The sequence below is a fragment of the Nyctibius grandis genome, chromosome Z (assembly GCF_013368605.1).
Source record: "Nyctibius grandis isolate bNycGra1 chromosome Z, bNycGra1.pri, whole genome shotgun sequence".
NCBI lineage: Eukaryota > Metazoa > Chordata > Aves > Nyctibiiformes > Nyctibiidae > Nyctibius > Nyctibius grandis.
In genome coordinates, this window is record NC_090695.1 from 77,298,667 (window position 1) to 77,326,142 (window position 27,476).

At 42.2% G+C, this 27,476-nt stretch overlaps 1 protein-coding gene across 1 annotated transcript in view; it reads left to right on the plus strand.

Annotated features, from left to right (window-relative positions):
- Positions 1-27,476, plus strand: part of SNX30 (sorting nexin family member 30) — a 48,795-nt gene that overhangs the window by 19,794 nt on the left and 1,525 nt on the right. The window contains exons 2-8 of the mRNA XM_068423322.1: positions 1,314-1,502; positions 7,776-7,886; positions 11,606-11,764; positions 14,076-14,271; positions 14,927-15,126; positions 21,045-21,131; positions 26,529-26,681. Of these exons, the coding sequence (XP_068279423.1) occupies positions 1,314-1,502; positions 7,776-7,886; positions 11,606-11,764; positions 14,076-14,271; positions 14,927-15,126; positions 21,045-21,131; positions 26,529-26,681 (1,095 nt within the window). The remainder of the gene's footprint in view (positions 1-1,313; positions 1,503-7,775; positions 7,887-11,605; positions 11,765-14,075; positions 14,272-14,926; positions 15,127-21,044; positions 21,132-26,528; positions 26,682-27,476) is intronic.

Consider the following 27,476-nt stretch of genomic DNA (forward strand, 5'->3'; position numbering starts at 1 on the left):
AAAGAGGATCTTATCCAAACAGGATTGCTTTGCTAAGATTACACGTTTCATTTAGCCGCTTGAAGACTGTGTGAAGCTAGGGCTAAGCAGTAATTCTAAAACTAAAACACTTCTGGTTAATGTGCCTCTTAGCTGTAGTGATTTTTCTCTGTCTGGCAATCAGAGGAACCTTTGCCCTTGCAAGGGAAACACTCTGTGGATAAATCTATTCTTGTGCTACTAGTTAAAACAAACAAACAAACCTCCTCTCTTCTCTGAAAAGAAGAACCCTGGATCTTTGGGACTTTCTAATACTGTTGTCAGATGTTGCTACATAGTGTACGACATGCCACATGCTGTCAGCTCCCTCTGCCACAAAAGCAGAGCTGAGAACACATGTGAAGTTGCTGTGATATTTATGCAAAGTGGAGTAACCACTAGCTGTATTTGGTCTATATCAAAGTGTGAGACTCGAAGGTGTGGGAATATACCAAGTTGGCTATAAAGGTTGTGTGTCTTTTTTTTTTTCCCCCGCTGCTGAGTCAGTTTCAAGGAATTACAGACTTCCCAAACTGTTGTGCATCTCTGCCTAAAATAGCCACTTGATGGTTCTTTTAGCCTCTGTCTTCCTTAGGCACTGGATGGTACTCTTGGAGTTGTGAGGATGGGAACAAGGACCTCTCCAAGCAAAACATGGTGTTTTCATTGGCCTCAAGACTCCAAAAGGGAGGTGTGCATAGACACTGGTGCTGGAGTGTGTGATCTATGACTGTACTGTAGTGCAGTGATGGCAATTCAGTCTCTGACTGCTGTCAACGTGTTTGGAAGTTAATGGACTGGATGGGAAGCCTCTGATACAGGTTTGCCCTCCTTCCTCTATTATGGGAATCTCCAGAGGCAAAGGCTGACTGCATTCCAGTCAGCTGAACTGTTGCCACTTTGCCTGAAGCCTATCTTATAAGTAGGTCTCTTGATTTGCCTAGCTGTTTTGTTTTCAGAGTCTAAGTTGGTTGAGTCTCACCAGGAACTGTTGGTTCAGCAATACTTCTGGTTCCTCATTAATAGAAACCAGGTTGCGCCATACTGAGGGGAGGTGTGGTGGTAATGTGCTTTCTCTTCAACTTGTGGAACAGTAGAACAGCCTAATACTCAAAGCCCAGACCTTAAGGGGTTGCCCAGGTATCCTGGAAAAGAGTGATCCTTGGAGCTGCTGAAATAAATATCCCTTGTAATATATCAGTGGAGCTTGTTAGTGGCATCTTTGAGAATACTGTGCTTTACAGTGAATCTGTTCACTTATTATAAACTTGCTGTTTTTTTCCTCACCAATACAGGATCTCAGTCTACCCAATGGCACACCTGTGGACACTTCTAGCCCAGCCTCCTCCTCATCTCTCCTCAACAGACTGCAGCTGGATGATGACTTGGATGGGGAAACCAGAGACCTCTTTGTTACTGTTGATGATCCTAAAAAACACGTGTGCACAATGGAGACATATATTACGTACAGGGTTACAACAAAGGTACAAAGCGACATTCTCCTTTTCCTAGTACTTTTTTCTTTGGGGAGTTTTTTTTAGGGCATGTTCTGGACAACATCTATGCCTTGCATTGTGTTTCCTTGTCTTAGGGACAAAAACTTAGTGTCTTTCAGTACCTTGTAAGTGTGTTGAAGGTGTGACTTCTCTTAGCAAAACTGTTACTACTTCAGTATATGAAACTATGCAAAACTTCTAATGTGTCAGCTTAGATTTTTGTCTCTGGCTCTTAAATAGAGCTGTTTGTAAACTTGCAAGGCCAGTTTCTTTCATTAACTTCAAAGTTTGTTCATATAAAGTAATCTGACACCCATTTGGTTTGAGTTAACTCCCCTGAAGGGTAGTGTGCATTGTTGTTGATTCACTGTTAATCATGTCACATTTTGTGTCTATCTTTTTCTGAAATGCTTTAAACTTGTTGCTTTAAGTGTTTACCACACTTCCTCTGTCAGCCACTTACCCAAATCATAATCTTGATCCTCAACTGTAAACTAGCTTCTGTGCAGTTGTTGGTACAGGAGGCCATATAGCTGCTGCTGAAACTAAGTAGCCTAAGAATGCTACTGCCTACCAAAAGAAATATGCTAGAGATTTTTGCAGTGTGTGTTGTAGTTCAATCATTAATGCAATCTAATTACACTAATAGGAAAAGTGATCTGAAAAGTCCACTGCACTCACAACTGGAATGCTGATTTCTGTTAATTAGCTCATTTGCATTAGCATCACCTCCTAGGTGTTGACATCTGTTTTCGGCACCTAAGGTAAAAAGTGTTCACTAACTTCACTAGGAATATACTTGATCCACTTGTCCAGAAGATTAACATTCCTCTGGCCTACTTAGATGGTACTATATAGTGGAGAGAATATTTTCCTTTGAGATAAGGAAGCCTTTACAGGCTGCAGATAACATTTTTTTTTTTTCAAAATGTCTACTCCAAAGTTTCACTTTCAGGCTGCACAGGAGAAAATGAGATTTCTCTAAAGTAGTAGCTACCTGTTAACTGCACACTCAATGTAGGCCTGTCGTTCTTTGTTGCTGTAAGCATCTTAATCTTGCAAGAAATGCTGTATCTTAACTACTAGAAAATACCAAGAAGTATTGTAGGAAACTTTTCTACTTGGAGCAACTTAACCTTCAGCTGTTACATGGTCAGAAGGAAGAGGAAGCACAAAATGAGATGCAGCTTTCCACAGACAAACAGCTAAAATTGGCTAAAGTTGTTTCTCCCTTAAATTAAGACCCTGTTATTCTGTCAAGATAAAATACCTCTATGCAGTGGCACCCTAATAATGTTCCTCTGCTTGGAACCTGTGGTAATACAAAGGTTCCCTTCCTTCTTAAAGCAGAACTCTGGAACATGGGTAAAGTATTTACAGTATTTAGATCAGATGTATTACCCAACAGTGTCTTTTTTTTTTTTAAATAAAAAAACCTCATCCGGTATTTCTGATTTTGCACATCTACCTACCTGTCTGTTAATAGTTGTTTTATTTGGGATCTCACTGTAGCACATAAATCTGCTATATCATAGCATTGCAATACTATTGTGAAACAGGCATAATTTATTCTTATTAATCACCATGAAAGCCTCACCTCTTTGAGTTTATTATTCTTGTAAACTTCTGGCTAACCTCTAGCATCTGTGCAGTCAGCATCTGTAGCACTATCTACCATTTTTTAAAAGAAAAGAAGACTGTTTGGAAAACTAGTATTAATGGTCTCACTCATTCTTGCCATACAAACGGGGCCTCTTTGATGCCAAACTAATTGCCTGATCAGCCATTGTAGCTGAAAGCAGTAATTATTCCTGTGCATCTTTTTTGCCATGTTTAATCCCTAGACAGTGATGAGGATGAATGGTGATGCTTGCACCTCCAGGTTGTAGGTCAGAGTTATATAGTAGACCTTGCTCCTGTCATCAGGGTAAGGCCATACCTTCCCACCACCTTGCAGCCTTGCATGAGAGGGATTTGAGACCTGTAAAGGGCTGAAAGAGCGTGTCTCTGTGGTGGCTCTGGATGAGGAGGCAGGGATGGCAGCTTTTTTTCTTTCTTCACTGAAGAATGCTACTGGAACCTCAAAGGTTTGGATAAACATAGATCCTAGAATGAGTTATGCTGAATACTTCCTTCCTGTGAAAAGCAGCATCACTAGGTGGAAGAGGGTAATGTAATTGCTGGTGCTGTAATGTGTGCTTGTGGCTGTGACTGGATACCACTGTAGGGAAGAGTGTAACCTGACCACAGTCTTGTTGTTGTGTTGTGTAGTTTTTTTCTTTCTTTAGAAAGGTCCTTCACTGTAACAGCAAAAAGTCTTGCAGCATGTCCCAGGCTTCTCATCTACTCATACCTTTGTCAGCAGGTGGTGGTGGCTGAGGAAGGGTCCAAAACAATGGCTTGCAGGGAAGCCAAGAAGAAAGCTTAAAGTTTACTTGGTCCTGCTTGTGTCCCTGCTTTCACAGCTTCCTAGTAAGAGCCAGGTAGTGTTCCCCAGCCTATCTTCTGGATGAACACATTGAAAGAACGTAATGGGAATCCCCAAAAATAATGGGGATGGTGATTCAGACCTGGCTCTCTTGACTCTTTCATACCCTGTTTTCTTCTTGCTAACAGCAGTTTTCTTACATGGGGAGACTAGTGAAACGAAAAAGGGGGGTAAAGCTTGTGCTGGAACTTAATTGGCTTTGGCTGTGTGGAAGTGTCTTGGGTGTTCTTGATGATACACCTTTGTGCCCTTCAAATAGGCTGATGTGCACTCTGGAGGGGTTTTATCAAGCGGATCTTTCTGAGGAGGGAGGGGAAAAAATAAAGCTTACCCTTATGTTATGTAGTTACCTCTCCAGAGGGAAACATAAGTAAGCATACTTCTAACTGCACTTTTGTTGTACTTTCTAGGAGGGCAAGGCCTTTTCCCATGGAGGTCTGAACAGCTGCGTGCCATTCCTCAGAGTCATGCAGTTGCACTGCAGGCTTGAAGGAAGAGGCTTTTAAACCAGTCAATACTGAAGTGGACATCTTGTTTTCTTTTTTCCTGTCCTCCTCCTCCTTCTTCCAGTGCATGCATTGTGTAGATTAGCTAAGCACATGAAACAGCTTGATCCCTAGAGAGGAGCAGGTGTAAGTGCTATGATCTCTTTCAAACAGGCTAAACTATTTGAGGCAAACAAAACTATGAACTGCTAAGAACACCAGCCTTGCTCACTTCCCTCCTCTGCCATTCTCCTCTTTTTCTAGTTGAAGATTTTGCCCCAAAACTTAAAAAGTAACATGGAGGGGAATCCACAACCAGGTGTAGTGAATAAGAGACTAGAACTAGGGTATGAAAATACTTTCACATAGTCATCACGGGCTAGCTTTAAGTTTGGCTGCTAACTCCTTTCAAGAAAGACAAGAATTTTACACGAGACGCAGACTTGGTGATTGCCTTAGTAGTGCCTCAAGTCAAAACTATTCCAATAACAGAGGTAAAAGTGTCTGTAACCTTGCCTGCTTTCCAGCAAGTAAAACTGAGTCCAGACTACTGCAGTGCTGACTTAGTGGAACTGTGCTGGAGTCTTTAATAAATCCCTGGAAATGTCTTGCCTGTTATTTTTGTGAGGTTCAGATCTGCCACATTAGTTTCTCATCCTCCTTTGGGAGAGACACGTCTCCTTGCAAGGTGAGATTTATGGATCCTACTAAGAAAGCATGAGGAATTCAACTGTGTCAAAACCACAGGCATTTCACTTGCCATCCCTGGACAGTGGCAAGACCCTCTTCCCTTCTGTGTGCAGTATGGAAAAAATAACTCGTGCTGAGCTAATGAACAGTTTGATCTGAGATCCGAATTCTTTCAGCATTAGTGAGGTGTTAAGACCTTGAAGGGCCCTTATGTTCTGTCCAAATAGTCTTTGAAAAGCTTATTTATTGTCTAGATTTGACAGCCCATACAGCAAACACTGAAACGCTGATGACTATGATGTATTTTCATCCTCCTCCCTCAGAGGAACAAAACCTGATACATGGAAAACTTTGCAAATCTGCTTGTCATGTAAAGGCAGCAAGAGCAGTTTGCTAGAGATGAATGATAACTAATGCAAAGTTTGTGCACTGGGACTTACTATGCTTTCCTGGTTCTGGAATAAACAGTACCTATACAGTTTCCTTAACTGTTAGCAGAATACTCGTTAAGAGGGTCCACAGCACTAACAGATGGGAGACACTACCTTCATCCTCATCCTACAGGATGAGACACTGTAGTGTATGTACATCCTGATTGCTCTCATTCACTCACTGTCTGATCTGTTTTAAGAGGCCTTTGCCCAGTAACAGCCAGTTCACAAAAGCTCTCCCTGCTACTAAATCATTACTACTTTTCTTTTTTTTTTAATTTCAGGTTGTCTCCTGCAAGGCTGAGGTACAGCTGCCCTATTAACAGAACAAAGCAGTCAGCACCACTGGCTGAGGGCTGTCTACATGTGCATGAATTACCTTGTTCTAGCATAGCGCCATTCAGTCTTTTGCTCAAAACAGGTGAAAATGGTACATATGCAGTCTCAGAACTATAATTTATAGTGTGGCACTCCTAACACATTAAATAAGCTGGTGTTGCTCTGAGGTGTAGCTGAGTAAAGCACAAATCTGCAGTGATGTCTAGGTCTTGGTAGTCACTCATCTACAAACACAACTGCTCCACTGGTGATCATTCATTATGTTAGTTCATGGACTAATGCGTGTCTCTCTTACGATAGCTAGCAGGTCAAAAGAGGGAGGAGGTAAGCTTTATTTCTTCTTTTCTGTCTGTCTATGCCTTCCTTTTCTAGAAAACAAACCATTTCATAGGCAATACCCCATTAGCATACTGTTTATAGTATACTAGAGCTACTGTTCTGTTGGTAGTGTGTTAAGGCTGCTGGCTTCCCCCTAGAAAGAATTACTGGCATAGAACTTGTACAGAATCCCCAGTGGGGATTGTTGGGAGTAACACGCAGTAACTGAAGAGTTGGAGCCATCCACAGGGCAAGTGAAGAGGTGGATTGCATTTAAAGGCTGCTACTTGGCTCTCTCCAAATATGTGGCAGTTGCTCTCAGTCTGGAAGTAAATAGAAAATCTCTGCTGGAATTTAGCAGGTGATTATAGCGGCTAGCAGTAACAAAGCAACTTAGTGCTGGACTTGGTGCCAGTTCAAAGCAAGGAGAGCTGGTGCATTCCCCAGAACGCAGTGGTTTTGATGTCTAGCTGTAGACATGTAGTGTGCTGGCGCTGCAGCGTCACCTTCATTGCAAGATGGTCTTGATGCTGCAAGTAACTGTGTATAGCTCTCTAGGCTTCTTTGTGAGCTGTGCTTCTCAGTGGGACATAATGATGAAGGGCCATCCACCTTCCAGTCAGGGCTATCGCAATACCAGGCTCTTTATCAGAGACTCCTAGTTGGACACTGTTTCATTAGTGTTTTTAGGCAGTTGCAATACATGCTGCGCAAGCAGCCCCACACAGTCGGCTTTCCAGGCTGTTCGAGGACTGGATAAAACATTTGCCAGCAGTTTCCCTGCATACTTACCTTCTGTCTCAAACTTGTAATGGCAAGTTTAACTCCTTGTCCTAAAGAATGAAAACTTTAAAGATTTAACTTAATGTACTGATACCTCTAATCAGTCAAACATGAACTTAACGTAAACACGCTCATTTCTTCCTCTCAGAAATCAACAAAAACAGTCCTTCGGCAAACCTAGCAATGGTTTATGTTCTAATCCCTTAGCCTCGAAGGAGTGTAATAAGCCTGTTGCTTCTGGAATACGGGGCAGTGGTGAAACATTCTTTCATCCACGGTTAATGCACCTCATAGAATAAACAAGTCATTAAATATCTTTGCTTTTAATTCTTGATGGCTACAATAGTCTCATCCTTGGAATGAAGGTTTTGTACAGTCTTCCCTGCAAAGTTGTAACTGACAAGAGATTAACATGGTGCACGGTACTCTCGGCTCCACAGACTCCTCCCATAAAATTTAACTGAGCAGAGTATGTAATGAAGTATGAATAGATCTTAAAAACATAGCAGCTCTAAGTAATCATTTTTCTTATTGCTGGCTTTCCCACTACTTGAAAGGCCAGAAGATCTTTCTCTTATGCTGGCTGCAAACATCTGTTTTGGGGATGGAGTCCCCGTGCAAGGTTTGTCTGGCCTCAGCCTTGCCAGTGATAGCTGTACTGCATTTGCTGCTAAGCTCTGAAGTGAGACGTTTTGGTGCATGCTAAGTGTATCTTGTTCCTTTCCAGACCACACGAGCAGAGTTTGATTTGCCAGAGTATTCTGTCCGTCGGCGGTACCAAGACTTCGACTGGTTGAGAAACAAGCTGGAAGAGTCTCAGCCAACGCATCTCATTCCTGTAGGTAGTAAGCAAGAATCTGCTAGTAAGGACAGTTCTATGTCTGTCTTCCAAGGGTGATATTTTGGTGGTATGTCTCTTTAGATTTTAATACAGTACTTCATTCTCTTCTAGTATTTAGATTTAAATATGGTATTTAATACTCTTCTAGTGGAGTGGGAAGAGCTTCCCATTCTTGACTGATTATGAAGCTTAGACTTTTCTTGGGTGACACACCTCAGAGGTGAGCTTTGGCAGCCTCCTGTAGGGCAATATGTACGGTGACTACATTTGTTGTGGCATAAATGGAATACACTTTATCTGTTTGTTCAATTATTACATCTAGTTTTCCGACTATCTGAGGCTTATGAAAAGCTGCATAGGTACTTTGAGTCCTAGTCTCAGTCAGTTTTCAAGATGGCCATTTGAGCTAGTTTCAAAGAGTATTTTAAAAATATTTCTGCTAACATTTAATAGCACAGACTTACAAATCTTAGCCTCTGGCTTGGTAGCTATTGCATGTCTTCAGTAGGCAGAAGTTTAGCTAATCTCATTAGCTAAACTGCTACACCCTTTCTTGTCACTGAAGCTGGCAGTCTGACCACGTATGTGATACGAAGAGATTGATACTGATCTTCAGCAGTCCGTTTGTCATGCTGTAGAAGATGTGAAAAGGTAGGAAGCATGTGAGATCACCACCATTAGCTCTTCTGAACAAAGAAATTCAAAAACGCCTGTAAGAGGTTAATTTTTGGGAAATAGCAATGCTGCTATCATACCTTAGCCTGCCTGTCTTGGAAGGGGGGGGAAGTTTCTTTGCTCTTCCTCCCTCAGTAAGGACTAGGCTATGTGAGAAGTATTCAGTTAGGGTGTTCCAGAGTAGAGAGCTATTTAAGTCCTTCATTTCTCTGGGACCTGCCTCTAAGTGGAATAATAGCTCAGTCTCTCAAAGATAAGAAATACTTCACAAAATCATGTGACACCACTAACTGGCAGCAAATATGTTTACTGAGGGGCAGGGAGAAGACAGAGAGTGAGTTTGCTGGGGTAAGGTGGGGACATGAGATTAATGTGTTAGCTGCCCAGACCCTCTCTTCTCCCTCCCTATTCTCTGAACAGCTGGAACTATCAAGGTTAAGCTTCTACAGATTATTGAGTGTACTAACAGACTGCCAGTCCTGCCTGGAGGCTGCAAGGCAGTAAATAATAGTCTAGTAGCAGAAGGTGAGTCACAGCCAGGGAATCAAGCTGCTTTGCTATGACCTGGAATTGTTGCATACAGAACAGCAAATTTGGCACAAGCGGCTCTAATACTGGACATGAAACTGACTGCAGAACAAGGTAATCTCTGAAGTGCCTCTCTGCTAGAAAATCTGGAAGCATAAGGATGCGCTGCCCTCTTTTATCTGTCTGTGAACAAGTTAGCAGTTACAGAATTTCCTGTTAATCTCCTCCATGCAGTGGTATGGCAGGGGGATTGCTGAATGCTTTGTGTTTATTGCCTAGACGTAGGTGGGGAATAGAAGCTAAAGGCAGTTTCAGGTGCACTGTGACTTGTGTATTCTGAAAGGATGTTTCAAGCCAATCTAAGAGTATCTGTACTTGTAACTGGAGATAACTGCAATCTTTGGAGTCCTTCTGTCTAACAAAATACTGAAAGGGGGTTGTCTTCCTAATCTCGGTATTGTGACTTTGCCTAAAGTCTTCCTGTAACATATGATGTATCTTCTCAGTGCAGGGAGTCATGATAGCCTACACTTAGGAGCCCAAACTAAACTGAATATGGGTTCCTTTTCATCTCTTTGGCTACTGATTTTTACTTTTTTTTTTAAATGATCTGAGACTTATTCTAATATGTTCTTTCAAACAACAGTAAAAATGCTCCCAGATCTCTTTCTAGACTAGAAAGATAAGCCTAACATGGCCAAGGATTGTGTCTTTGGATGCTGATGTTTGGATACTTGAAGCCATTTCTGACTGCAGTGAACTCTGCTCACATGTCACAGCAGGGAAAAGTAGACTATTAAGCTGAAAGACTATAAGGTAGATAAGTAACACACAGTTAAAGCAGGATACCAGCTGCTAGCTGTGTATGCTGATGACTTGAGATGGACCTCCAAAGGCCTAAAATGTAAAGCACTATAACTACTGCTGTAGCTAAAACCAGGTTAAATGACAAGAAGTCTCTGTAGTAGAGGTGCACCCTTCTGTGGGTCTCAAATGCTCAAACTTTAGTGATTATTCAGTGCCAGTTTGCATGTGTTTGGTTGAACTAGTATTCTTTAAACTAGTCTTCCAGCTTGTCCTTTTTGTCCTGCATATGGTGCTGAGGTAGTGAATTCCTGGAATCCCACCTAAAGTTTACAAAGCAATGGAAGAGAGTTTCTTCCTGAAGACTGCTGCACTAAGCACTATTCTTCTGAAGAACTCTAATTAGAGTGTACCTTACACTGGCTTAACTAGAATGACCGATCTGAATGCTAAGCATAAGTCGTCTTAAATTATAAGAACTAAACGTAGTGGTCAAAATGTAGCTATGTTGCAGCTAAGTGATGCTGGCTGTGCTTTTTTTGGGACGTGCAATCTTCATGTACATTACACATCAGCTAGGGCATTGTGGGAAAGGCATATACATACACTTTTTTTTTCTTTGAATTACTTTCATCACAGATGTCAGGTGACAAAGACTCTTTGCAGAGGAGAATCCTGATTCCTGAGTTGGGTGAAAATGGCTGTCACTGCTAGCCTAAGAGTAAGCGGATTATCTGTCTGGGTGGACTGTTTCACAAGAATAAAATGCAAAGCAGTTTTAAAACTGATATTAATCTTAGAGTCCATGCTCTCTGGACAGAACAAAAGCAGATATAGTGGTAGATCTGAGACTAACCATGCTGAAACTTAGAGTTATCTTCCACCTGAAGTGGTAGTTCGAAGTCTGGGGGTCTAAGTGTAACAGGAGGTACTGAAGAACTAGCAAGTATGGAGGCAGATGTGGGTTTACAGGTTAAGCTGAACTGCAGAGACCAACTGGTGGAGTCGAAATAGGAGTAAGATGAAAGAGTAGATATGGTGGCATACCTTTGTCACTTACACAAGCGTGCTCAGGAACACTGGCTATGATAGATGACTTGGGTGTGCAAGCGCTTCAGGAAGGCTCCAGCCTGGACTACTCGACCATTTGCTGTGTCAAGCGTGCTTCTCCATCTTTTCTTAGTGTGGTGCTGTTACTAAGACTATCAGCCCCCCACAGAAGGGCCCTGTTCAAGAGCTCTAAATTGTTCAGAATGGGGGAGAAAAGAGTAAGCAGAACTGTTAAGTTTTCTGAGCTTCCTTGGACTGACCAACCTTTCTTCAACATCAGGCGGTGTGTGTGCACGCATTGCTGTAGTGAATAGTGTGCAGCTTCGTTGGCATCTCCATGAGAGCTGGAACTTGAGCATGGATAGTGGTAAGGGGGAACACGCTAAGCTATGCTAGAAGAACTTAGTGTGAGTAATGTCTGGGCTTCACTGGTGTGGCTCTCAGCTGAAGCTACTCGGTAGAATTGCTAGCATTAGGCCAGACCAGCTAAAGGGTAATTCAGAGCAGGGCTTGCATCCCATCTGATATATGGTTCCTGTTAGCAAACATAACATTTCAGTTCATGTTAAGACTGGAGTTTGATTGCTTTGTGTGTTTACAAATAACAGAAACTAGTTTTTGGTCTTCTGAATCTTGTGCATTTTACTTGTCTCTGACAGCCTCTTCCTGAGAAATTTGTGGTGAAGGGTGTTGTTGATCGCTTTTCTGAAGAGTTTGTGGAGACAAGGAGGAAAGCATTGGACAAATTCTTGAAGAGAATAACTGATCACCCAGTGCTTTCTTTTAATGAGCACTTCAATGTGTTTCTCACAGCCAAGGTAAGCCAGTAACTTCCAACCACAGTCATTGACAGGGACAACAGAAAGGCACCTTTGAAGTCTCTTTTGAAGTGAAGGTAAAAAGGTATTAATAAAACTACGTGTGTAGCTCAGAACTTCCCCTGCAATACCAGAGAGTTGTTGGGGACCCTGAATGTTGTGTGTGACAAGCCCCTGTGTGTGACAGCTGTATGGGTTCCCTTTGCTTAAGGGGAGAGGTGGTCTGCAGATGTACAAATTAAGTTTTCCAGACCTACTTGTTTTGTATTCCTGTGTCTAGAACATACTCCTCTGATGCAAGAGAGGTTCAGAATTTAGAAAATTGTAGACTTTGTAAAATCCTCTTTTGGGAAGGAGGGAAGTGAGGGAGGAGGAGAGATCTCTCTTGCACAAAAGCTTGTGAATTTCTTGACTTTTTTCTTGTTTGTGCCTTCTATACTGATGGCACTTGTTGCACTCAAAACTTAAGCATGAAGACCTCATTCTTGTTTGTTCCTGGTCAACAACTTCACACTCATCTTCTGCATGACTCATCCAGCAACAGTGCAATTTTCTTTGGCTTTCTTTTGAACTGCATTTTAAATAAGACTAGGAGGACCTGCAGTCATGCTTGGGTTTGACCTGGTAAGTGAGGAGAGCTGTAAAAGCATGCCTTTCAGGTGTCACGTTATGCTAGCTCACTCAAATGTGACAATTTGAGCTCACTTCAGACTTGTGCTCTACTTGCTGGTAATGTGAGACTCAATCTCCAGTTCGCTTTTATTTCCCCTCCATGGTCAACTTAACCACTGAAACAAGCCAGAAATGCAGAATTTGTTTAGCACCTTGACAGTTAAATGTCAGATAGCTTTGTTCTGCTTTTCAGCTGTCAAAGCACAACACAACTTTGTGATGAATGGTAAGGACTTTATCCTCAACCCCAGGCAGGGCTTGCCTTGAGAATACAGAGCACCCAGGGACAATGAGGGAAAAGGACACATGTTCTTCTGGCTGTCTGTAGTGTTGGAACTTGCTGTATTACAGCAGTGAGGTGTCAGTTCAGTGTGCTAGGACTTCAGAAGTTAGTTACTGCAGAAAGTCATGCGACCATCTCCTGGTTGAAAAAGAGAAAACAACCTTTCTTCAAATTGCTTGAGAGAGTAAGTGAATGATTTTGAGTTAAAGGTTCTTTTTCTGATGCCTGCTTGCAGGTAGTGCTTAGGACAGGTGGAAGGCAAAAGTCAAGGAACCACTGCATTTAAATGCAAACATAGTTCAAAATTATAATAGCTGCTAAGATACCAGGTTCTCTTGATCAGACTTAGTGTGACTTGGAAAGAATACCATAGTACATGTTTTGAAAATGTCTGTTGTCTTTTTTTAAAGAACACGTAAGCTTTTAGTCTAGTCTGTAATACCATGTCTTGATTCTTGACCTCTACAGGTCTACTTGGTTTGAAAACATCTCTTCTTCTGGCTGCATAGGATAACCTAGTTAGAGCTCTTAAACCTGTTTTGAGATGTTGAATAGTGACCCCTGCTGGAAGGAGTAAAATGCAAAATGGACCATGTTTTGGCCCACTAAACCCAGGGTTTTTATCTGAGGTGAAGTCAAGGTGAAATCCCGCGAAGATTGTAGGTAAACAACCTTGTTAATGTAGGTTGTCTGAATATTGATTTATGCAAACATGTAAAGGGCTGGCAAGGGAGTTCAAGCTTTCTGTGCAGGCATCATGGCTACATCAGACCCAGCGTGAGCTGCAGTCTGTCTTGCAGAGACGCTGTGCTAGTGCCTCCGTGCTGCACTTTTTCTGTGTACAGTCTTCCCCTGCCTCCTATCTGACCATGCAACTGGTGTGAGGAGGCTGCTGACCAAGTAGGCATGCAATATATAGCTCTGTACTAGGTCATCAGAGCCAGCTGGTGCATTTGTATAATACAGGTATTGTGGGCTATCGCTTAAAAGTATGTGTGGATGAATGACACAAACAGTATTGGTGGAAACAGCTGTTAATATTGCTGCTTCCCTGGTGACCGGGACAGTACAGGAACATGGGAAACTCTGGCCGTAGGCAAAGGTGGACCACTTACTCATTTATAATGTACTTCATACCATTCTCCTGTTTAGCTTATCTCTGTGTAGCGGTAGTCTTGAAACTAAGCTCAGCTATACAACTTGTACAAAGTGAGACTTTGTCCAAGGCTGCATGTCACATGTAATCTCTTGCATTCACAAGACTTGATCTTGACTGGAAAGTATCCTTCACTGTATTAATCTTTCAACATGCAAGTGAAATATTTCTAAACTGTTTCAATTTTTTTAACTTCCTAGGATCTTAATGCCTACAAAAAGCAAGGAATGGCATTGCTGTCAAAGATGGGGGAATCTGTCAAATACGTTACAGGAGGCTACAAATTAAGAAGTCGACCACTGGAGTTTGCAGCCATTGGGGAGTATCTAGACACATTCTCTCTAAAGCTTGGTACCATTGACAGAATAGCACAAAGGATTATCAAGGAACAGTTGGGTAAGGACACAAGGTGCTCTGTCAGAATACTTCAGTCTGAGTGCTCTGTATCTTGTTCTGGTTGATGGCATGACCGAGACAACTTGCGTCAATGATTCTGGCCTGTAATGAGCCACACAGGGCAAAATCTAATGCCTCGTGCAGATTTAAAACGGGCCCAAAACCTAATACAGTATCTTATCTTAGCTCAACTCTCCAAATACTTTTTGAAGTCTGTAATTGTTATACCAACCTAATTTCTTACTAGAGTTATTTTTGGAAAGACTTTTGGAAGGGAGAAAAAAACTGTAGATTCTATCTGGAGGAGTACAGGTAGAATTCCTAGATGAAGATAACCTTTACAGACCTGTCTTAGCAGAGCCAAGTTTTGCATATGTTTAAAAAAAAAAAATACTTTGGCTACTGCACGGATGCAAGTGTCTGTGTTGGAATCGTGGAGGAATGGTCAGTTAAGCAGGAGGCAACTTGGACTTGTCACCTGTGCAACTGTAGAGCTCTGTATATTAAGATGCTAATACAACGCAAGACTTGACTCCTGGGGGAGTTAATGTTTGCCAAGCCTGGTGCATAGTTTCTCCTATTTGGTGTGAGTGTTTGCAGATCCTTGTGCCTCGCTTTTACTTTGTTAATCTACTTTTCCATCTGCCTCTTGCAGAATACTTGGTGGAACTACGAGAATATGGACCTGTTTATTCAACCTGGGGAGGGCTGGAGGTTGAGCTGTCAGAGCCACTGGAAGGGGTGTCTGCCTGTATTGGGAACTGCTGCACAGCTCTTGAAGAACTCAGTGAAGACATGACAGAAGACTTCCTGCCTGTGCTTAGGGAATATATATTGTACTCGGAGTCAATGAAGGTAAAGAGAGCCCTGTGGCAGAAGACACTGTCATTGTGTTTGCATGGAATGATATATCAGCGAGTTTGTTCTTTCTAACAGTGAGAAGAGTTGGTGATGGGAAAAGTGGGGAAGTAAATAATACATTAAGTCGGAGGATGTTTTCATAATCAAAATAAAACTAGGTACATTAAGTAGCAGGGTGCTGCATGGGTAGGATTATCTATCTGCTCTGCTGTTCAGTCAAGCTAAGATCAGTAATGCTGGGGCACACACAAAGTGTTGAAGAGTTGCTCCTTCATCAGAGTGGCAGGTGGTACTGCATAGGAGACATCCTGTGGCTTCCTAGAATCTTTTCTTTGAATTGTTAGAAGTCAGTTGTGGCTCAGCTCTTCACTACTGGATCAGTGTCTGGCCCTGCAGAAAAGGTAGCATCAGCAGCTTCTGTCACTTGTATGTAGCAGGGTTGGGTGGCTCCTTGTAGAACACATGTCCAAATGACAGGTGCTGCTTCCTTTCTCATCCCCATACCCTAGGCAGGATGTGTCTTGTGAAGTTCTGTTAAGTTCTGCACACCAAGTAACTGCTTAAAGATGTTGTTCTATGACTCTTAATCTAAGAACTTGATATCTTACTCCTTATGCAGAAGTAATAAAAGCTACTTCAATGCAGTTTTGCATTCTCTTGAAGTTAAGGAGCATTGGTAGTCAATCCCAGAGCATGGGGAAAAGAATTAACTGACTTAACTGCACTGAAAACTGAAACCAAGGACTCTAGTTTGGCTGTTACAGCTTTTCACCACGTGCCCATGGTACAGTAAGTATTAGCAGTCCCTCTATAGGGTACTAACAGACAAATTCCTTCTGAGGGCTTTCCACTTGGAACAACCATTACAAGGCTATAGTATACACTCCTTTAGAGATCTAATAGCCTGTTGTACACCTACAGTCTGAACATGGTATCCTTCTCAGTCTTAGTCATCCTATACTTCTCAAACTGACAATTGAAACACTTACTTGCAGATTTCTTTTCCCAGCTTCACTTGGCTAGTTGTAAGGCTCCTGTCTGCCTGGCTGAAGTATTCTTGCAGAAGGCTTTGCACTAGTTAGTATGCTACAAAGAGTATACTCTTTGCTTTTGTATTCATGGTATTGACCCCAGCATAAACAAGGTGTATTTTCTTTGTAGGACTGTTAACACCCAAGTATTGCTGGAACACCCTGAGCTGTAGCTAGAAGCCTTGACCCAGGGTGTTCAGACTCACACTTATTCTGTAGGAAGGGGGTGGTTTGTACTTGCAAATAAACAGAGCATGAGGCTAGTGGTTAAAGCCTTTAGCCCAGAACATCTGGCTTTTGATGGTGCAGCCTACTGGAGGTGGCATCTGAAGTGGCAAGCTGAGTTGTGAGAGGAGCTTTTCACAAAGGTGGGGTTTGGGATGGGGGATTTTTTTAAGCTGAAAAGCAAGGGTTTCTTCAGCTGAAAAGGTACTTCAGGCAGTTAAACACCACTTACCACAGGGAGAGCAGCATTAAAGACTTGCAGCTAGACTAACTACCTGTTGGCTTGGAGACAGCCCCATTCTAAAACGCTCTTGTCGGATGAGGGCAAAGACAGTAAGTGCAATCTCCAAGTCAACAGGTAGTCTAGCTGCAAGTCTTTAATTCTGCTCTCCCTGAGGGGAGTGGTGTTTAACCACCTGAAGTACCTCTTCAGGTGAAGAAACCATTGCTTTTTAGCTTAATTTTTAGACTGTTGACTTGACTTTATAGTGCCCTAAAGGATTCATTCTTCCTGTCAGTTATTCTCTGGTAATGGACTGAATATTCTCATTGTGTTGGTGCTTTAGAACTGGTTGGATCTAGAAACCACACTTGCAAAATAGCAGTTAATAGCAAATAAGAATTATGCTGCTTAGGGCCCAGCTTTGGCATCTCATTAGCTTTACTCTGTCTGAAAATCAAGACTAAAATCTATTGCTAGCCAGGCAGACTGTTCCTGTTTTCCTTCCCTCCCTAATACCAAAACTGAAATCTCTCAGGTCATACCAAGTGCAGTTTTCTTATGCTAGAAAACACAGCCTGTTGCTGTTTCCGCAATAAGCAGCGATAGAACGGTCTTCCCAGACTCCATAAAACAGAATAAGTCACAGTAAAGGAGGCTACTCTTGGAGTGCAGGAGGCTTTCTGCTGAAAGGGCTGTCCTCTTCACTAGCAGTGCCATCCTACTCATCAGCTGCTCTGAGGCCTGTTTGTGAAATTAAAGTCTGTTTTGATCTTTCAGAGCACAGCTTTTGGCCAGGGTTCTTGATGGAAGGTAAGTCTTTAGGTACTAGGAGTTCAGTGCAACCATGATAGCTTTCTCTGTTGCACACTGTACCCCAGGTATAGTTATGGGAACTTGATTTGTAGAGCAATCTCTAGCTGGGTGAATGTCCCTCAGAGTAAGAACTGCCGGGTTATCCTCACTGTTTGAGAGACTAATATTCACCTTAGTGTCTTCAGGAGCGCTGCCATACCTGAGGGGGGGCAGCCTGAGGGAACTGCTTGTACAGAGGCAAAGCCCAGTAGTTCATGTTGAAACAAGTATTGGTTGACTCTAGGGAAACCCAGTCTCTGGGTTCGCTCAAAAGATAAGCCTTTTGGCAGTGTTAAGCATACAGAGTTTATCAGATGATGTGATCCCTAGCTGTGTGCTTGGACACTATTTTAATGCATGTTTAAAGGAAGCAGCACATGAACAGCCAACTGTCTCTCTCAAGGTGTGCAGTAAATAAGGATTCTCTTGTGAGGTCTAGTCATAGTAGCAAGATATGTGGTATGCAAATGGCATAGGATTGCAATTTGAGAAAGGAGGCTGATGGCAAACTCCTGAAGCTCCTTCAGAGATGGACCAAGGTGAAATGTTTCAACTAAATACAAAAAGGAGAAGGACCTGCCTCACTGAAAGCAAGCTATGTCTTGCTTGCACAGGGACCTGTGATTTAGTTCTGTCCCCAAATAAGTGAAATGTAGTGTGTGAGTTTTTTCTGTTTGCTGTTGGTTTCTTCCAACTTTTTTTAACTTTAATTTATTTTTATTTTTAAAATTTTTTTCTTTCCAAGTGAGGCCTTAACTAGCAGAAGTATTGCATGGGCTGTGGTAAGTCAGGTGTTACTTGATACAGAGCTTTTCAGAGGAGCTGCTGAAGCATTAATGCATTGATCTACAACTGAGAAGAGGTTGCCTGGAGGTGCCAGAGGAAACACTTCCTTTCACAGATGGGACAAGTGAAAGGGAAGGCAATATTTTTCTCATCACTTGCAGGTCAGCCATTAATGGGTACTTAAAGCTGTGTTCAGAAGGATATTGTTAATGGTCCATAGTGGATGAACTTGAGCACTTAAGGAGAAATAAGACACCTGCTGTTTGGATCTAGTCTGCCAATACCTGTTAATCATTGGCTACTCCTGGTACAGATCCAGATCACTGCACTAACTCCAGGCTCCTAAAGGCTGAATGCAATTGCTGGAGGCGTTGTTTTTCTGAGAAGAAATTTCAGTTGACTCAGGTTCAAGAGGCAGTACAAAGTAGAAATACCTGTTAAATCTCTCAGGCTTTTGTTGTACTGGTAACCTCAATCACTTAAGGGCTTTCCCAAATAGTTGCTTAGATACCAAAAGGAATGGGAGTGTTGTGGTTTTTCAAGCAAACGCAGCCAATGGTATGCTTGCTTGTATCCCTTTGGGGACAAAAGGGAGGGTTAAGCTGATGAAGGTGAATTTTTCAGTTTTGCCACCTTTTTTTGCTTAAACCAATGGCAACTTTGTGGATGGGGTGCCATTCCCACTTATCATGGACTGAGGTTTGTAAGAATATTGATTGCAATGTTTCCTGTCTCTACTGTAGAGCAGCTGCACTGCTGACCTTCCCTTGGCTTAAGAGGGAGAAGGGGGAAGATGATGGGGTAGATACAGGGTTTGTACATCTTTGATTAGAAAACAGATCTTGGCTAGACTAGCTCTTAGAGCTCTGAGAACTACTCTTTTTAAACAGATATTTCTGTAGGCAGCAGTGCATATGACTAGTCCTGCTTTACTAGCCTTGCCTGAAACTCTTAAAATGAGTGGTTACGTCCTTTTGTCCTAATTGGGTTATTCCTTCTGGGTGACAGAAGGGAAAACTTGAAGCATGAACTGGCCAAGTTGACTGCAAGAGAAGTTGAAATTTACAGGTGCCTCAGCAGTGAGCGTTGGCTGACTTCCTTCTGAGCATTTTTAATAATAAATTTGAATCAACTGAGTTATAAAAAGTTACTACCTGTTTCCTTATGAAGGCTGAAGATATAAGTTACCCACTCTTGCAGACACAGAACTGCTTGGTTTTTAGTGGTATATTCTTAAAAAGACTAATTTCTGTTGTTGTTTTTAAATTGTAAGATTGTAGTATAACCTTAGTGGAGATCTTATCTTGTACTACATCCACCAGCCAAAGGTAGCATCATTTGCTCTTTATTCTGAGAATACTCAGTTTCACAAGTAGTAAACATTATTGACAAATTGAGGTAGATCAGTGCTTTTCATGTAAATCGTGCTTTTCATAATTTTAATTTTTTTAATTAAACCAACAATCAAACCCCCAAAACTAATCTAAAAGCAAAGCTTACTTTTGTTCTAACACGAGAAGGTAACAGCTTGCTAGAACAGAGTTTGAGAAATCTTTGCAAGTGAAAAGAGAGATGTAACACCTTCTGTGGTGGCCTTCCTGTCTCTTAGAGCACGCTGTCTGTCTGCTGCTTGAGGATGTCAAAAGCTTTGCACTGGTCCTTGATAGCTTTGATTTTGTTTATATCCTTTTCATGCTGCTAATAATAGGTCAACTTGTTACCGGAAAATAGTAACCAAGAAAACTCTCTAAACCAAATGACATTTTAGAAAGCCAACATTGGTTTATTGCAGCGCTGGGTGCATGGGGGATCTCTCTTCCTGGTGTGCACACCCAGGGACAAAAGCACACTCATTGTATACATTATAGAAAAATGAATATTCATACAATTCTGAGTAAAGCCCACCTATTCCAAGAAACCTTATGCATATGCTAATATATTATGTAATTGTCTTTACGCATGCTTACTAAATTGGGGAAGGGGTCTTGGGTGGTCTCTGGTGGTCTCTAGTGGTCGTAACCCCCCCACAGTTATGCTGTCTGCTGTATAACCCCGCTTCTGCACAAGCGTGGTTGAGGCCTTTTTGCTGATGCACGCAGGTGGCTCCAAGAGAAGATCCTGTTCGAGTTCAGACAGGATTTATCTCTTCTCCTGGCGTCAGAGCTTGTGAATCAAGTTAATTTAGACACTACAAAGATGTTGTTCACAGTCTTGCTTATCTCTGGCCCTTCTTCGTAATTAGTGAGGAATTTAACAGAGAGCTTGGATTCTCTAAGACCAAGCGCAAGCAAGAATCAGTGATGACTATAACTCTGTTATTAGTCCCAAAAGCAGACCCTGTCTTCAAAACGTGCCATTAGCTTCAGAACGTAGTGCTATTTTAGCTGAAAAGAAAATTGCTGAAAGAAAAGTTGATTCTGTCTCAAGGTTACACAGAGTAGGCCTTTTAGGGCCTTCTTTGAGGCTTGCTTTTACTAAACCGTCTGGTATCAAACTGACGAATTGAATTTATGTAGTCAGGGTTATATTCATGGTTACATGACAGCTTCTATCTTGCATGCTTCCAGCTTGTCCAAAAGTTCAATTTTAACTGACCCTGCCAGCTGCTGGAGCGTAAGTGCTCTGTGTTTCTAAAAGCTACTCCCTAAATACTGTAAAGCAGGACAAAGTAAGTCTGAAAGTCTGACTTCAGACTGAATTAGCACTTAAGCTGTACCACTTTGCAGTTTCTTTCAGGCTGGGGAGGGAAGGAGCAAGAGGATCCCTCTCACAGCTGTCTTTTCTTTTGCCCACAGAATGTGTTGAAGAAGAGAGACCAAGTTCAAGCGGAGTATGAAGCAAAACTGGAAGCAGTAGCCTTGAAAAAAGAAGACCGTCCAAAGGTTAGCACTTAAAACTACTCTACAAAAACAGCTTACACTTTCATTACTTCCTGAGAAGAATGGAGAAACGGAACTTGCTTCATCTGGGTCTGGAGGCTTCTTTGCAGTATAAGCAATTTCTGGCAGAACAGAAGTTTGTTGTTGGCAAGCTGGTCTGAGAAATAGACCTAGGTATGAACATATATAGCCTGTCTAGCAACTTCTGTACTACTGATCTCCCACCATTCAGAGCAGGATGGCTCTGACCTATGTAACACTTGAACAACAGCCAGCAATCAGGTGGAGTGTTCAGTGGCAGGGAGTGAAGCAGTGGTAGAACAGTCCCTGGTGATTTAGCAGTGTGTCACCTGGCTGAGTTCAGGTCGTAGCCCTGGCACTGCTGCACTGTATTGTAGGCTCCATGTTTGTTTTGACTGTGGAAGGCTCCATGTTTGTTTTGACTGTGGAAGGCTCCATGTTTTGCTCCTTCTGCTAGGGAGGTCTTCCTGTATGATGCTGAACAGACACAGCAGGTGTCACTGGGTGGCAGGGTTTGGCTGGGCTTCATGCAGAACAAAGCTGCAAACTGGTGTGCTTGTGCTGCCACCTGCTTTCTGCGTGAAGCAATGTGCAAGAGCCTTGTCTTTAAATGACTGCAACTTTAACCAACAATGACAACAGGTTTTGTTCCCTTAGTCTGCTTGGGGTTTTTTGGTTCCTCTTCATCTTTGTGTTAATAACCAATGGATGACTTTCCAGGATTAGGACTACTGTACAGTAATCTTATAGGAGGTTCGCATAATGTCTTTAAGAAGCTGAAGAGGACAGAGCATAGAAACGCAAACTGGTATTTTTCTAGTCTTGTCTGTCATGGACTCTACAAATAGTGGTGTCTTGTGTATCTTGTGGTGCTCTTGTATTTTGGTCTTTTGCCTGCTCCAGTGCTGTCTGCTGTGGTATATGCTCTTACTTCCTTGGTGCGGTATATGCTCTTACTTCCTTGGTGCAGCTTTGTATAAACAGGTATTCTAACAAGTTATATGTAGGATAGAGGTAACTAAATCTAGCGTATCTAGCAAGTCAGTTGAGGTTTTTAGGCATTTGACTTTATCAAGATCTTGATGCAGTGGAACTGCTGAACTTTGCTAATCTCTTACCTACTAAAAGGCTTTTGCGTCTCACCTTTCAGTGGGATTATTGTGTAAAGCACACCACTCAAATAGCTAAGAATTTTTTGAATACTTATGTCTCCTCTCCAGAGTATAAGTGTATCTTTTGGCAGTGCCTTGTACCTTTTTTCCTGACACAACTATTTAGTGTTGTTTACAAGATGAAGTTGAACAAATTAATAGAACTCCTTGCATGTTCATAAAGTACTAGCTTGTGATTTTCAGATCCTTTCCACTTGGAGGGAACGTCCTTGTCTGTAAGAGCTGGTAGCTCAGAGCTGTGGCTAGCAGCACATCTTGCATTCAGTGCAGTCTTCTTGCTATGACTTGCTGGAAACTAAAAGCAAACAGAGGATCGTGAACTGTGTTATGCAGTGAACAGCATTTGTGTTCCTTTTGCCATATTTAGCTGATTTGGCAGAAATTATGTTTAAAAAACCCCCAAAAACTGTAAGGGAAAAAAGCCTGCTTTTGGATCATGAAATGAGGGCCTATCATTACTTGTTAATCTCTTCCACTGGAGGGCATTCTGGGACTTGCTGTGCACATAATCAGATTGTCTTCACAAAGCTCTGTTGATGTCACTAGGTTGTTCTCACATTGAGATGATCAGCTTAGAACTCAGTGGCCTATAAATGCAGAAGGCTTGTAGGGCTACTGAAAATGTCTGTCAGCAGATACTGCTCAGAATGCTGAAGTTTACACCAAAAGCATAGTGTGTGGTGTCTTTTAATACTAGTAACAGTATTAGTGTGGAGCCTGCAGCATTTCTGTTTCTAACAAGTACAGTGGTGAAGTGCTTCTTACACATTTTTGACCCACGCCGGAGCTGGTTTTGAAGTAATCCAACCAATGTAGTGAAGTGCAAGCCTTGTTTCCTTTTGGTGAGATGAAGTCCACCTCTGATGACCTAATTTATTTGGTCTGCCTCAAGGCTTTGCAGTGTGGCAATCTATGGGAACTGTAAACATCGCAGTGCAGAACTTGAAGGTGACCATAAGTATTTACAGGAAAAAAAAAAAAGAGGCTTGTAACAGTATATGTTTCCAGAGAACTAGGAAGGTAGAAATATCATATACAGAGATTAGTTGCCTAATAAATGCTGCATTTGTTGTGCTTCAGGACTATTTGTTACTTGGTAATGATGCTGTAGAGGAGTTTTTAAAAAGTGGACGTGCTTATGCTGCAAGCAATGCCATCTGCACTTGACCATGCTCAATTCTAGTGTGAGGTGTACTTAGACTCTGGTCTCTTCATGAATTGCATGAACAGGAATAGAAGTAGGTGCAGAACTTCATACCATACAAGGAGGTGACCAGACTCATAGAATCATAGAATCGCAGAATGGTTTGGGTTGGAAGGGACCTTAAAGATCATCTAATTCCAACCCCCCTGCCACAGGCAGGGACACCTTTCCTCTAGACCAGGTTGCTCCAAGCCTCATCCAACCTGGCCTTGAACACTGCCAGGGAGGGAGCATCCACAGCTTCTCTAGGCAGCCTGTGTCAGTGTCTCACCACCATCACAGTAAAGAATTTCTTCCTAATATCTAATCTAAATTTACCCTCTTTCAGTTTAAAACCATTCCCCCTCGTCCTATCACTACATGCCCTTGTAAAAAGTCCCTCTCCCACTTTCCTGTAGGCCCACTTCAGATACTGGAAGGCTGCTATGAGGTCTCCCCAGAGCCTTCTCTTCTCCAGGTTGAAGAGCCCCAACTCTCTCAGCCTCACTTCATAGGAGAGGTGCTCCAGCATTCAGGTGCTCCTGAATATACAATTTTATGCTCAGTGCTTGCCTGCATATACATATCTTCTCAGTTTAAATTGACTCACTAAAATAGTGATGGGCCCTTGTAGACCGTATTGGAGTTTGAGCCAGTTGTCACTTGGTTTTGGGGTTGGCTTTTTTTTTTTTGAGTTATTCAGGTAGCTGAGAGCAGCCATCAGTAAGAAAGAAGGAACTTCGCCGAAAGTCCAGTCTGTTTTCTTCTTAGGACAGTTCCTAGTTGCTAGCTAATATTTAGTATTAAAACTGGTAAAAGCATCAGCATTGATGTTTCAACTTATGTCCAAATTTGATGTTAGAACTGTAACCTCTCTTTTCATTAACTTTACACTAGATATAAAGTGCTTAAAAGCTGTTAATTAACTTAAAATTTTGTTTCAGCTACTCAGTTGCAACTTCTGTTCTGGGAAGCTGCAGTTTTGGAAGGAAAGGTATTTACACTCCTGAACAGGACCGGTGCATGTGCAGGCACTGCTTTCATGATGCCTGTGGGGACTTAGCTGGAGTTCATTGCCGTTGTTCCTCAGTTAGAGCATACATGACCCATTTGCTGACCAATGGGTTGTCCCTGTAGCTCTGAACTTGTACAGTCCTCTCAGCCTGACCTGCAGGAGAACTGGCGGTGAGAAAGAACAGATTTTTTTTTTTGTAGCTTTGTTGAGGTTTCAGATTCTGGCAGAAGAAGCAGGAAGCTGGTGAGTGCTTAGAAACTGACTTAATTGGAATCGGAAATCTTATGTGGTTTTGCTTCCAGACTTCACGACTCTTTCTCTTAATAGCCTAGCCTTTCCCATTAAGATAGCAGAGGACTTAAAAATGTGACACAAGGCATAGCTGCCTTGAGGGGAGCATCTTCTAAACCTTCTAGCCACTGGGCTGGTAGTTCTTGTCTGAAGCCTATGAGAGAACTTCGTGTCTGGAGTTGTAGCAGAGTGGATTCTGTAGCCAAAAGTATAGTGCTTCGAGAGGGTGGGGGAACTGTGTAGCTACTGAACCTTCAAGCTGCCTGTAGTGTAAATCCAGTTCTGTGAATAAAGGGGTACTCAGATCCCATCAGAATGAAGGAGGTTCTTCCTGTGTGTCAAACAGCTTTATTGGAGAACAGGTGTAGGACCTTCTTTGAGTATTAGTTGATGGAATACTTCAGTGATTGGCCCTAATCCACATCCTGGAGAAGAAACAGACTTGGTACGTTTCTGTCTAAATCGTGTACCTTGCCAAACTGCAAGGTAGTAGCACACCTTTAACTTCCTATATTGTTACGCATGAAAAGCTTCTTATGTGGTCTGTTCATCTCCTTCCTTCCTTCACGCCCCGCAAAGAAAAAGGGAAGTCCCTGAAAGTGTCAAGTATGAGAGGAGCCACTGCAAAATTCTGTAAGTGTTCTTCACTCTGCCTTTTGCCTTTGTGCAAATCACAGCTTCCAGAGTGAAAGTTCACTTCTCACGTAGGTGCAAGAGCTCAGGGGTTTCCGCTTCTGAGGTCATGGGCTTTCAGTCTGCGTGTCCTTACAGGCTTCCCATCTGTGTGGACCATGCAGCACATGGAGAAGGGAAAGAAAGGTGTTCATGGCTTTCCTGCTTGAAGAAACGTGTATATTATTCCTGTAGTTGCCTCGTGTTATACATGTTGTTAGTTAAAACCACAAGCAAAGAACACCAACTTCTTTGGCCTAAAGTGCACTGCCTTGGGCTGGTGACTACTGTCATAATCCATTTAAATCTCTACCTAGGCTTGCAGGAGGCTGCCCTTCAAGCTTTCTCCTGTTGCTTATGCATGATTACATGTCCAGTGTGAACCCAAAGGCCCATGAGCCAATACACAGTGATGATCATCAGTGCTTTGCACTTACGGTTTTTTTTTTCAGGCAGCCTATAAGGTTAAAAGTAGAAGCTAGAAACTAGACGCTTAAGAATTTTACTCTGCAGCATAGCTGATCGCTGCTGTTTGTATACTACAGTCGAGAGATAACAGGTCTCTTATCCAGCTCTTTGGACAAACCTAAATGTACGTTGTTTCATGCACACTAGTGTAAATCAGGAAATGCCTAGTGCAACTGTAAATGGGAAGGAGAAGACAAAGCTTGCTCTGGAGCTGTAGTCAAGCTGCTCAGTTTGATAACTAGGAGCTGAGCCTAGGCACCCAGCACTTAGACCAAATGGCTTTCCTCTTCGTGTGCCTCTAGCAAGTTCTTCCTCAGTCTGCCTCCATATCTGGCATGGAGATGGACAAGCACAACTGCCCAACACCTCAAACAGCAGAGAACAAATTAAGCAATCCCATGTCATCACTAATACAAAATTGGGGCTTTTTCCCCTGCAGCCATAACTGAGTTTTTTCAGGGTAACGACTGGACCGTCAACTTACACTTTCCTCTGTAGCTTTGTTCAGTGACCTTTGAGCTAATTCAGCAGCCCAGCACTCTCACTGACAGTTTTAATCTTAATTTCTTTTGCTACAGGTACCCACAGATGTTGAGAAATGTCAAGACCGAGTCGAGTGTTTCAATGCTGACCTGAAAGCAGATATGGAGAGATGGCAGAACAACAAAAGACAAGACTTCAGGCAGCTACTCATGGGGATGGCAGATAAAAACATCCAGTACTATGAGAAGGTATGTGGCATTGCTGGAGCATTGTCAGGAATAAGAATAGTTTGTTTTCTTCTGAGGTGGTGCAAATTCTTCAGGAAATCTTCATGCTGTCTTGAAGAAAAGAATCTTAGACATCTAAATCAGTTCTCTAGTGCTATGGAAGCTGCTCTTTGTCAGCAGCTTAGTGTAATCTATTGAGTTGCTGGTCATGCTCAAGTGATCTGCATGAGACTACCAGTCTTTTGCAAGGCAACCCTGTAGCAGCATTTCATCCTGGATGCTTGTCTGTCTTGCATTCTTGAATTGAACAAATTACTGAGCAACAGTAGTGGCGATGAAAAGACCAAAATTGCATGTTCTAGTAAGACTACCAGAGTAGAATATCTCTTGATTCTTCCATTTATGAACCAAATTACATGGGTTAATGTACATTCCATGGATCCATATATAGATTACACCTGGTATTCATGAATTATTGTAATCTGTCCTCTTGTACATAGTCCTGTCCCTCGTATGCTAGTCCTGGAAATACGTAGTCAGGTGCCCTTTTTCAGTTGGAGCATGTGTACCTGAGATTCAGTGTCAGATTTTTTTTTAAGTGAAAGGGCCTTGACATTCAACTGCATATGCTGCCAATCTAGCTTTCTTTCATGCTAGAACAGTGCTGCCCAGTGCAGTGATTGATACATTAAACACTACTAGGCTTATCCATGATGACATATACTTCATCTTCTTGCCTATTGCTTTTTTCCACATCTACTTTACAAACTTCTTCCTGTGCTAGGTTACCTCTCCATGTAATATTAATATGCACAT